At 40.2% G+C, this 12,968-nt stretch overlaps 1 protein-coding gene across 1 annotated transcript in view; it reads left to right on the top strand.

Moving 5' to 3' along the window:
• Positions 1–835: 835 nt before the first annotated feature.
• Positions 836–12,968, top strand: part of pkn1a (protein kinase N1a) — a 67,470-nt gene continuing 55,337 nt past the window's right edge. Inside the window, exon 1 of the mRNA XM_030141054.1 lies at positions 836–1,664. Coding sequence (XP_029996914.1) covers positions 1,644–1,664 — 21 coding nt within the window. The 5' untranslated portion in view covers positions 836–1,643. The remainder of the gene's footprint in view (positions 1,665–12,968) is intronic.

The following is a 12,968-nucleotide window of genomic DNA, read 5'->3' as shown; positions in this document are numbered from 1 at the left end:
TGAGCTAAACTGTTTAATTCCTGGTAATTTGTTGAACACCTCTGTTTTAACCCTTAAAGACCCAAACATCCTCCTTTACCCTAAACCATCTACTGAGCTAAACTGTTTAATTCCTGTTGATCCACTAATCCTATCAATCCATGTCAATAATTGGTGTAAAATACAGTTCTTTATCTTGTCATGGTCATCAGATATGACCATATTTGGTCGTTCAGAGGCTCCGTAGTTACCGTGGAAACACCGTTATCTTCTCCAACATTGATTCACTAGTAAAACCCATGGAGTTGGATCAGTGACAGTGGATTGACACACTGGGTTTATGTTCATATTTTGCATAAAAAGTCCCTTTTTCTTCAGTTTTCTCTGTTTCTGATATAAAAACCCTCAACTTTAATCTGAGCTTTTATGAACATCTACATGATCAATAAATTAAATATAGGAAAATACCTGATGTTCACTGAAAAAAAAAAAAACACAAAATACAGAGGATCATGTCATAATAAATTGTGATCAATGACTTCAGAAAACTTAAATATATAGAAAACCATATATTGGAAGTGCCACTCCAGTAACACTGGGTCTTTATGGGTTAAAGTTTCATTAATATTTTGAACATTTTTCTTCGCATATTTGAGGCACATTGAGGTTGTACAGCCTTTAGTATGTATTTCCCCTCAGGTTTGATGAGGGTCAGTCTTTACATTCAACAGTTGGTTGGCTAGTTGACGACAGTTGACAACGGTTGTTACTGCGGAGTCACATGACATATCCGGGCGCGCCCCCGCCGCCCAGCCCTGGACCAATGACTGCCCTAGCGGCGGGGACGCGCGCGGTGACTGGTGTACAAGTGTTTAGTGAGCGGCTCCGTAGTCAGTTAACCGCAGCAGTTTGGATGAGGAGAAACGCTCTGTGCACTCAGCACGTCGACCACAAAGCCCAACCACGTTTTTTGTGGGACTTTTGACGGGACATTCACCGTATATGTCCCCCTCCTGTTGCTGTTGGGACTTCAGGAGCGGCTTATGAAGGGCTGACAGGCGGCTTTTTTGTGGCATGTGATACGGACAAGAGACTGAGGCGTGTTCACGATACACGGATGTGACCGGAGGAAACACAGACAAGGGGCTTTCTCTCATTTGTCTTTGGGTGTGCGTTCTCCGTGGATGTGGATGAAGGACGTGACGGAGCAGCTCTGCCAGTGGTGGGTTTTAGGGAGCTCTTGCTAGCTGTTGAATGGAATGAACACCCCGAGAAAAAAAAGCAACAATATCCACAAAGGAGCCCAGTGGATGTGCTCGGATGCTCTGATGCATTCGTATGTCTCTTTATAAATGTGTGTAATGCATTTTACTGTTTAAAGTGAGGGCTAAGGTTGGTTAAAACACAAACTCATTGGGAGAGGATCAATTCAGGCGCGGTCAGACAAGCCAACAATGCGGATTACCCATTGACTGTTTGCCTTTGTGTCAACAGACTGGATAAAGTTGAGATAACGCCTGCTGTAAGAATAGCCCTTCTTTACAAATTATCCCATTTTCTCATCCGAGAAAGGAGGCGATACGTTGATCTGAGGGATAAACCCCACATGTGCACAGGTTGTTGGTGAAACTGCACAGACTGACAACAGAGCAACAGGGACAACGATGGCAAACGACTCTGTTCAAGTAAGTTGATGAAGCTGATCTGCATCCTGCAAAACACAGGCTCATTTAGAGGAGCCCTCATGTCCTGCTGACAAACCCTTTGTCATGTGTAGGATCTTTAGGGGCCCCAACCACAGAGGTCTTCTTGAATTTCACATGGTAATGACCCCCAGATACATTCTTCAAGCCAGTGTTCCAGCATATTCACAGTTTGAACTCTTATAATTAAACAGATGAGGTGCTATCCACATTATTTTGAATGGACTTAAGTTAGGAAGATTTTAACTAGTAGCTTTTTAAAGATGAAGGAATTTCACACCGAAAATGCTTTGATGACACTTAAAAACAACAGGTTAAAGGATGTTAAATGTTAAAAGTCCATTTTGATGACAAGTGGGACAAAGTAATTGTTTGAAATAACCTCCCTAAATGACTACAAGTGAAGGAAAATGACTTAACTTTTTTGATCTGCTCAGAGACAACAAATTTACCTGCTCAATATATAATAAAGTAATAAAAATTCACTTATAATTTAACAGTGCTTTGCAGTAGTGACTGTTAATACATGAATAAAAAAAAGTACCAGATTATGAAGTCACTGAACTGTGTTAACTCATGAAGACCCAGTGTTACTTTTGTGGCAGTTTCCAAATATATTTTTCTTTAGATTTGACCTTACTTAAGTGATTTATCACCATTTATTATAATATTTTCCTCTGTATTTTGTGTTTTTCAATGAATATCATGCATTTTTCTATATTTAATTCACTGATCATGTAGAACTTAGATTAAAGTTGGGGGTTATTATATCAGAAACAGAGAAAACTGAAGAAAAAGTGTCTTTTTCAATCCAATCTCTCATTAACTGAACATAAACCCAGAGTCTCCATCCACTGTCATTGATCCAACTCTGTGTTTTACTGGTGAATCAATGTTGTAGAAGATGACTGAGTTTCCACGTTCACTACGGAGCCTCTGAACGTCCAAATGGGTCATATCTGATGACCATGAAAAGATGAATAACTGTATGTTACACCAATTATTTACATGGATTGATAGGATTAGTGGATCACAAGTTATTAAATGTTTAGATCAGTGGATGGTTTTAGTCGCCAGTTGCTGTTTGGGTTTTTAGGGGTTAATTGTGGATTGGATATTTCTTCTCCAAGACCTGTGGTGGCCCCTCACACCTCACTTTGAGGAACCACCAACCACTCACCTCAATTAGAAATGGATAGTTTGTCACTAATCAATAATGTATAGATGGGACACGTTCCGTTTTTGGATTGGGCTTGTGCAGAGCTCTGTCACGTTGGTGTTATACTGTAAAATCTTGTTACCCATGATGTGTTGTGGGTGTTTTGGTTCTATGGAGGGTTCTTCAATGTGCTATTTTGGAGATGCACAGGGTAAGAGCATTTGTTAGAAAACACACATAACCCAAGCACTTGTCTGATTTGGTGTTACTTGTTCATGAAGGCATTAGCAAGCAAGGAGGCGTCTTTGCATTTTAAAGAAAGTATGTGTTCTGATACATATACATGGTTCCCTGATGCTACCGTGAGTCTTAGTTCACTTACAACAAACACTGAGGTAAAGGCTGAAACTGGAATATTATGTGCATGTAAACATAGACATTGTTTCAGTGGAGCCTCTGACATTTAACTCCAAGTTGTATATCTATCAACTGACATGCAAGTGTGGAGTTGCATGTGCGTCTGAAATACAGGTGCCGGGACTGTCATGCAGGTATATCAGGTGAATTTGTCTCCTCACATGTTCTGCGGGTATACCATCTTGTTAACTTTTTAGGGACTCTGATGTCATTTGACGGAGAAGTAATTGCTGCCAGTGCAACACTAGACACATGCATGAGTATATCAAATAATTAGAAGTAGTTTAGTAGGGAACAGGTGCATGTAGACATGAAGTGGTGACAACTACAGCATGAAGACAATCTGCTGATCAAGAATATAGTGGTATCAGAAAATGCAGACTAAATGCTGACAGTCTTTCTTTTCTACTACTCTCCTTTGTTTTGTTTTGTTTTTTTCCCATATTTATTTCTGCTTTTGTGACATGTGAGAATTGTGCTTCTCATGTTCCCTTGACTTGTCGTGTGCTGTCAGCGTAGTTCGTTGTATGCTATTCAGTCAGTTACGAAGCAAACTCATTACTTAACATGAAGGTATAAAGCGGCGTTTATTTGAGGTTTGTTAAATATTTGTCTTCTGGTGTGTTCGCAGCTAGAGCCTGGTCAGAAATTCAACATTCATTTCTGTCTTGTCTGTGTTGCACAATGTGTCTGCTGACTGTTTTATCTTTATCTTATCCTTTTCCTCTTTTAATTTGTGTCAGGAAGTTCAGCATGTGTCAGTAGTAAAATAAGCCAAAGCATGTGTTTAATTATGCAGCTGAAATGCAACATGTTATCAGACTGCTTTTAAAAGCTTTGTGCATGGTTAGTTTGCCACTTCAACCAAGCCTAATTCTATCCTCGGCGCCTTTATGTCCCCACGCCTGACAATATAGTTTCTTAACAGATGTAAACTGTGGATGATGTACAGCTTGCATTACATGGTTTAAATCTGACTACACATTGATGCGGGATTATCTATTCGAAGCCGAAAGCTACCTCTCATGATTGTGAATTCCTAAAAAATATTGTTCATCTGTAGTTGTAAGAAGACAGTCATCAATGCCTTGAATATTTTTTTCCATGTACAGTACTATTACTGTGTTGTTTTTGGCCAAACCCTCAGGAGGATCATGGACAATGGGGAGAGTTGTTAAAGGGAACAGGGGAGGCAGCGATGAACAGAGATCAAGGTCTCCCTTTGGTCTTTGTTGTAAGGGTGAAAAAGGGAGAAGGAACTCCCAGTGACTGCTGGGCTAAAACACTGGAAACCATTATTCCCTGCTATGTCCAGAGGACTTTGCATCAGAGTCTTGATACAGGAAGAGAAAGAAGTGAGTCACGCATTCATGTTTGTTGTATTTTTGATAAGCATCAATGATCATTGATTAAAAGAAGACCTGGTTGATCTGGCCAAAACATCATATGACAGGCTTTTGAGGTAGAATCACAGTCCATGATCTGAGTCATAATTTCCACACTCCTTATAAAATGTAGGCGAGGTACATCCCAACTAAAACTGGTCTAGTTTTCTCTGGTTTCTGGAGGCTCAGACTGTGTGTGGTAGCTTTTTGTTGGTGTTGTTGTCTGGCTGGGGTCTCTGCTTGTTTGCACAATTTTGAATTGATATTTTAACAATATTGACAATATCTATATGACATAAACACTAAAGACTAGGGAAGGGCATTTTTAAAATCTTTCTTTAAGTTGAATAATCAAACCAATTTATGGAGATTAGTCAAGATGTCATCATCAAAACACAATCTCGTTATAATAATAACTAGCACGTTGACTTGTGGGGATCCACTGGTTTAGATGTGGTAGCTTTTATGCTGTGGTGTATTCGTGCCACATTTGTCCAGCAGTCACCGCCAAAGCGTTCTGGGCATAGCAACATGATTGTAAAGCTACTGTATTCCAAAATTACTAATATCTCCTAAAATATTGGTCCTATCAACTTGCCATTTTCGCTACTGTCTTCCTTGACCAAAAATACATTAGAGTGCCAAACTGGAGCAGTCAGCTCTTTCCAGATTTTGTTTGATTCCTGAGACACACACACACAGAGGCCACTTGGCTTTATAATGTAGATAATCATAATAATGATAATGAATAACAATAATTATAATAAAAAATAAACTAACCAGCCACTCCTTGTTTGGTTGTGGTACCAAGTATTCCATTTTAATTTTTGCATCTCTACGAACCAAAATATTAGTTTAGAGTCCTCAAAGTATTGCTATGAACAAACTGAAATAAGCTCACTAGCCTGGTGACCCCTGCCAGCAACATTAATGCTGCAGACCTATAGGTTAGTGCAACATCTACTACAATTTTCTGTCTAAAATACCAGAAATACAGTGGAATGCGCCATTTAAAATGAAATGGGACAAACTGTACAATCCCTCTGGAAAGTACCTCATTGGACAAATTGAGATCAGTCATGACATAAAATTGTGAAAGTGCTCAGCCTGAATTTGCTCTAAATTAAGGCGACATGCTTAAACTAAAGCTGCTGGTACTGAATTTCATCAAGGAACAAACCTTTGCTTGTAGTTTACTGCTCATCTACATTTTTCTACTCTTCGCAATTTTACACTATTTCACACAATCTCAAATTCTAAAATCAAGAAATTAAATGTACACAAGCTGTTAACGCATGCACTATGTACTGACCAAGATGAGATTTACTCCTGTCAGATATTGATATTTAGTATCAAATGATATTTTTGCCATAGGAGTATATCCTTTTTAATTCAGAGATGAACTCCTCTGAGAATAATGCCTATTTTTCAGTGCAAATCTGAACACTGAAAATGGCGAACGAGTGAGTATAGTTGAGTATATTATTCTGTAGTTTCATCATTGCAAATATGAGGCAGACAGTGGAGCTCTACACCCTTCCCATGGCATGCCATTTGCCCCCCCCCCCCACACACACACACACAGGAAGGCAATATTAAACAGCCCCAATAGAGGTCTGAACCGAACTGCGTCACACTTCCTCATAAAGGTTAGAGGGCAGACGAGAATGGAATTGGGAGGGGAGGAGCTGTGACACTTTTCTGTATATGCTGGCGTTTCTGTGATGGGTTTCACTTATGTGACATATTTTGCCCAGACTAAGTTCAAGAGAAAGACCCATACACGCTTCAGTGCCTCCACAAAATGTTCCTGAACACAAATGGTTGCTTGCCGAACTCACGCACAGATATAACAACTGACACACATACAGTCAGACACTCAAGGGAATGCATAGGAGTACTTCCCATAAGTCTTACCGTGACGTAAGGAGACAGTTATGCACACAAAGTAGGCTTTTCTCAGCACTGCCCTGTGGCCATGTAGGCAGACAGAATCCACAATAGTGCATCAAAAAACAGCAGAGCATCAGGAGAGTTAATATTCTCTGTTTTTTTTTTTTGTCAGGATTTTCAGCTTAAAACAATATGGTTGAATGGGACGTTGCACTCCCTATCGTGACAGAATCTCTCACATGAATAAAGCTATAATTGGGCTTGTAAACACATGATCATAACCTCCTATTGATGCAGCTGACTGTCTGCTTTATTCTGTCTGACGTTAACAGTTGGACAGTTCTTAAGAACATAGTCGCTCTGTGTATAATGGATTTACAAGCAACTGAATAATCAAGAGAAAATAAAAGTCATTACAACTACACTGTGCTTACCTGCAATGTGGGCAAATGAAACAATTTAGAGACAAAATGTATTAAATGAATACAATAACAAATAAACTTTTTGCCCATGTCAGAAAAAAATATTCAGATATATCATATATCTCCCTTCTGACAAAATATTTTGAGTAATTTTTTATCCATATAACCCAGCCCTGTGTCTCATTGTGTACTTCCATGACTTGGTGATTGCAAAGCACAGCTGTAGTTGGATCAGTACTAGTCTGACAGGAGCTGTTCAGATGTGGGCAAGGTCTGCTAGAGCCTGAGGGCGGAGGGTAGAGGGAAGGGGAGGTCTAAAGGGCAATATGCTTATGATGGGGCTCTACAGCCGTGGCCTTACAATAGCTTGTATTGTCTAACCCCAGCAGCCTAGATCACATTCAGTTCACTGTGAGTTCATTTTCCTCATCCTGGTCAGAGCGTGTTGGTGACCACACCCTCACCACCCAACCAACCAGCAAACCACCAACCCAGCTGCCCTACCCCAGGCTGGGTAGCACTGTGAGGCTGTTTAGGCTGAGGTGCCATTTGTGTTTGAGTCTAAACTGAAATCCCTTGTGTATTTAAAGCCTTTGAGGCAGTATTAACACAGCCTACGCTTCATGGTTGGTATGAGCCCCAGCAGCTGTTGGAAGCGGACATTTCTCTCCACGGGTTTTTGCCTCCTTTCTTTATCTCTCTTTCACATCTCGCCTTTCTGCTGTGCAAACATCCTATAATTCTCATGACCTCATGGTGTTGTACCCCTGCATTCCAGCTTCAGATGGACCCCTCCTTCCTCCTGAACATACACAAACACACACATACACAGAGGCCAGTACCGTGAACTCACACACTGTCATGACGTCACCTCGTACTCTTGACCAGTGATCCTTTCCAGCCCTGTGTATGAGCACTGGACCGACTGGAAAAAACCAACAGGATGGACAGGAGCAAGTAGGTCAGGGAGGGTTAGTCAGCCAAAGCATAACTGTGACACTTTACTGTTGTTTTCACTTTTCATCCTATGAGGTAAAGTAAGTTGGCCATGCTGAAGTAGCCTCCCTGTGTTTGTATCAATGCACATAACTTACCTCCCCTTTTCACCAGTGTTTTAGCCTCAGGATTTTATTCTGGAACAGCATTAATTGCTTCACTTTTACTCTCACATGGGCCCTGTCCTGACTTGTCAACACCAGCAGCCTTGTATTCTGACATACCTTGACCCGTGACCCCTCCTCATTATGGCAGTGCCCAGGGCCCCCAGGCCACATCCATTGATCCCATTCCTGCCCCATCGCTCAGCGCTGCTGTGTTGTTTAAACAGCCTCTCCGTTTGGTTAACGATCTCTGGAGCTGCTACAGGCTGTTGTATGAAGTGATGGCTCGATGTGATGAAAAATGATCTGATTTGTTTAAAGCAGAAATCTGACAAACCTTAAAGCAACACAATGTACAGAATTTGATGTTCTCGCAGTAAACCAGCTTTCCATTGCCGGTATCTTTTATCAGCTAACTCTGAAGACTAGAAATACTAAGGGCCTGATTTACTAAAGGTTTGCGCATATAAATACGTCCACAAACTTGACTTCATATGCAAAAACACATTGAAGTTTATCTACTAAATGGATGTTCCCAGGGTTGCGTCTCTCAAATGGACAAAATAGCTTGCGCAACCCATTTAGCGTGTTTGCCTTGATGAATATGTAATATGGGTATTTCTGCCAGAATGCACAAAATTATTGGGAGGAGTAGATCCAAATATTTATTTAGTATGCAAAATGTGATTTACCAAACCTGAAACTGACTGAGGTGGCTGATTTTACATCTATATTTAGGACGTCTGAAAGGCAGGTTTAAACTGGCACAGCATCGCACAAAACTGGCTGCAGTTGTCGTGGCGAGAAGGTGGCATAGGCACAACCAAAGACAACACAGAGTACGAATCTTTTCTGCTCACATCAACATTTTTGGCATGACGGATGAAAAAATAATTGAGATGTATGGCCTACCCAGTAATGCCATTTTAGAACTTCTAGATGAACAATGGGATGATTTGAGGTCAGTCACAAAGAGGAGTCATGCAATACCTTCAATGATAAAACTCCTCACAATGTTACACTTATGTGTGTCTGGATCATTCCTGCATGCTGTTGCCCTTAGTGCTGGCATAGCAGATTTCGAGCATAATGTCTCCATGACGATAACCCGTAGCACACGCAAAATCCTCATTTAAATAGAGTGGTCTCCAAGACCAGGCCTGTTGTCATTTACGCAGGCAGTCTTAGTTGATCACCTGTGACACGCAAATCAATAGCACGCACATGTTTTAGCGCAAGCAAGTAAACTTGCACCTGTTATTTGCGATCTTAGTAAGTCACGCCCTAAGACTACTATGATTAAATTTGTAATAATATGCCATTTATTTAACAATTTGCACTACATCATTTGCCCTTCAATGGGGTTCCTCATGACCTGTTATAAACAAAGTGTCGTTAATAATTTTTTTTCCAATTCACGTCAAAGCTTTGCAAATAAAATCCACCATAAACCAATCACATGCTTTCAGTTCTGGCTTTTAAAGGTCAAAGATGTTATTTAGTAAAATGAAATCACTGTATGAACACAGGGCATTATGCTCTCATCTCTGGGAGAGCTTATGTCTTTGGGGGGAAATGTGCTCTTCCTCTGATAGGACAAGTATTTAAGGATACAGAAGTTGAAGCAGAATGAAAAAACACCATTTTTAATCTTGGTGTCAAACATTTTTTCCTCATAGCTGAAAATAAGTTTATTTTTTTCCTACTCTGCCATGCTTTACATGTATACCTTCATCCTTTTACACACACTATTAGTAATTCAAGCTTGGTGAATTTCTCCACAGCAGGGGGTCAGCTGGTTAACGGTGGTTGGACAAAGCGGTATATCATCCAACTTAATGGGATAAACTATGCACGGGTCTTAGGAGCTCATACTTGAAATCAGAAGGCACAAGTGTGGATATGTGTTAGACCAATCAGGCACCTTAAGTGTTTCCTTTTATATTAAGTCCCTTTTTTTTGTCCTCATAAATTGATGATGTTTTTATCCTATGAGACAGAGGGAGTCACACTGGACACAACACAGCTGCTATCTTTTTTTTTTAGCATGTAATAAATTGTAATCCCACTCTCTAGTGAAAGAAAATATAAAGCCATCAGACAGCCGTCTCAGCCAATGTTTCCAGTGGGTACAAAGATGATCTTGACTTTTAAAACAGTTTGTAGAATATTAGAAAGAAAGGTTCATGATTTTGCACCATTTCTTGGGATAATGTCCAAAGCTGGGGTGAGCAAATAGTGGAAGCAAGTAGCAAAAATTAGACTGACAGAGAAAGCTGTTGGTGGTGGAGGAATGCAGTTTTATCTTATTGCATGTCCACAGAACATACCAAAATGGACATATGATTGACAACTTAATAAGTGGTACATTAATGCAGTGAACAAATAACCTGTAATAAAGTAAAGGCATCAAGGACTAAAGTTGTACAATCTGCTGCATGATAAGGTCAGAGCTGTTAAGCCAGTCAGTAGGAGCTGTTAGTAACACTTTATTTGTGCAGATGACTAAGATTTATTGCATTACCCAGAGAATATTTCCTAATCTTGTAGTTCAGTCTTTTTCTTTTAGATATGTGATTTCCATGGCGTGCACATTGTTTTGTAGTGCATTACGCCAAGCCACTTGAACAGCGGCACTGTCATTTACCAAGCATATTCTTCAGTGAGGGTGAAGCTGTGGATGTTTCTAGCAAAAAACGTAGTTGCAAATAAAACCAAAGAAAGTGGCAGCTATTGTCCAAAATCTAGTTACCAGTGGCAACCGTGCACATTTGTGTATGAATGGCAGGTCTGTGGCTAAGCTTCACAGCACCGGTGTGACGTGCAGAAGGTTTAACACGGTCACTTGTATGTACAGACATAGTAATGCACATGTAGCAGTGTCAAACAAGCAGCTAGAGACTTATAAGAGGGTTAAATCTAACCTCTTGTAGTTTTTCTTGTTTCTGGTGCTGTGTCAGAGTCCTCCTTACATTTTCAGCCTCTGTAGTGCAACCTGACCAAAGTTACTGTGATGAATGCTTCTGCACCAGCAACAGTCATGAATGTAAAATGATCTACCATGTTGCCCTTCTGTTATCTTGCTCCCCCTTCTCCTCCCACTATTTCTCCCTCCTTCCTGTCCAGGCTGCACACCAGCTGCTGCCCCCTACTCCTCCTCCTACTCCTCCTCCTCCTCCTTCTCTTCCACCTCCTTGTTTTCATCCCCTTCTCTTTCCATTTGTTTTCTTGTTTGGCTACAGTTGAACCTCAAGAGCATATCCTCCAGTGGAGATGATTAGAACGTTTTAAGAACTTTTTAATAAGAAGTGTTACTGCTGCTAACCAGCCTAGAACCAACTCTGCAGCCTAAACATGATAAGCTTGCTAAATAATTTCACACTTCAAACCATTACTGTCTGCACTCTTGGAGACCCCAGCCTGCTGAAGACTGTTGGAGAATATGTCACTAATAGAACTGTATTGTTGTTTTAAGCTTTGGTTCAGTTAAATAAATAATACATTTTAGCCAATATTTGACATTTCATTTGATAAGATCATGCTTTTCATTATAACACATGTAGTCTTTGATACGTGTGGTCTGTTTTTGTGCGTCATCCACAAAGGGTGTGACTTATGAGATATAAATAGGCTGTGGGAGTTATTAAAGTCTCCCCACAAACAATCCCTCTCATTAGACCAACTTGGAGATCAAGTTACACTGATAACATTTGGCCTACTGGGAAGTTCACCAGCCTGGACTGAAAACAAAGGTCTGGATGGATGCTTAGTCAAATCATTAAAAAGAATGTGTTAGTTATTTAGCACATATACTGTATCATAATTGTGACACTTCTGCTAAGTATGAAGAAGGCAAAGAAATGGGTGGTCAAATCAAAAAGTGAACGTGAAAAATGTTTAGTGAGTTAGCAACTGTGGATCCAGAATGCAGAAAATGTGTGATTTTCATAGAGTATGTGATAAAATAAAGGAATCAAGTGAGCTAACTGCAATAAATTGCTAAAATAGTTATCTACTAATGCCGTAGTTCTACTTTGTAACACACTTAAACAGGGCGTCTTGCCAAACACAAATAGTGTTTGCAAACCTTTGCAGGTTCAGACAGGCTTGGTTGTAAATAAATGTCATCTGGTAACACTATTACACAATAGCACACAGGTGTATGTTGGGACAGTTCCATCTCTTTTAGTTTTTTTTCAATGAAATATGAGCTACCCTCAGTCATTTATCAGTCTGTCACTGTGATATCTGGCTGACTCGACTCCTGCTTGTTCCAGTGTTGGTGAGTCTGAACACAGAAGGAGACCTGGACCAGTAGACAGCTGAGGGCAAGCCAGAGACGGGTGTTTAGTGGTGTGTTACCTGGAGGCAGGGCTGTCATAGAAACAGCTGGCAACAGGATGAAGTCAGTGTTTACTACCTAATGATCTGCAAACACACACCTGGCTATTGCCACCAACATGACTCTGTATAAGGAGAAGTAGGTGTCTTCTGTTGCATCAGAGCTGAGATGGAGTTTTCTCCTCCTGGCGTACAGGGCTGCACATGTCAATTCATGTTTTTAATGAGAGAGGACAATTAACTAAGTGTAGGCAGGAAAATTATATTTGAGTGTGTAATTTGTAAATGAATTGTGATGCTTTTGCTTTGCCATTTCATTATACTATTGCTTGCATAAAGCTGTGATTACCCAATGAGGCCCTAACCTTCCCATCATCCCCAAATACATTATATAACTGATCCAAAGTCGCCCAAACATGACCTTTAACTCATCTGAATTTTAATATCGTTTGGAAGGTCTCTACCTCACTTGTTTATAATACTTTATACTTGGCTCCTAAAAATAACTAACACTTCATTTGAAGCCGAACCTTTTTAATTTTCTGTCTAAAGCGCTTGCACAAAGCTGA

The sequence above is a fragment of the Sphaeramia orbicularis genome, chromosome 1 (assembly GCF_902148855.1).
Source record: "Sphaeramia orbicularis chromosome 1, fSphaOr1.1, whole genome shotgun sequence".
Lineage (NCBI taxonomy): Eukaryota > Metazoa > Chordata > Actinopteri > Kurtiformes > Apogonidae > Sphaeramia > Sphaeramia orbicularis.
This window is presented reverse-complemented; position numbering and strand designations above follow the sequence as displayed.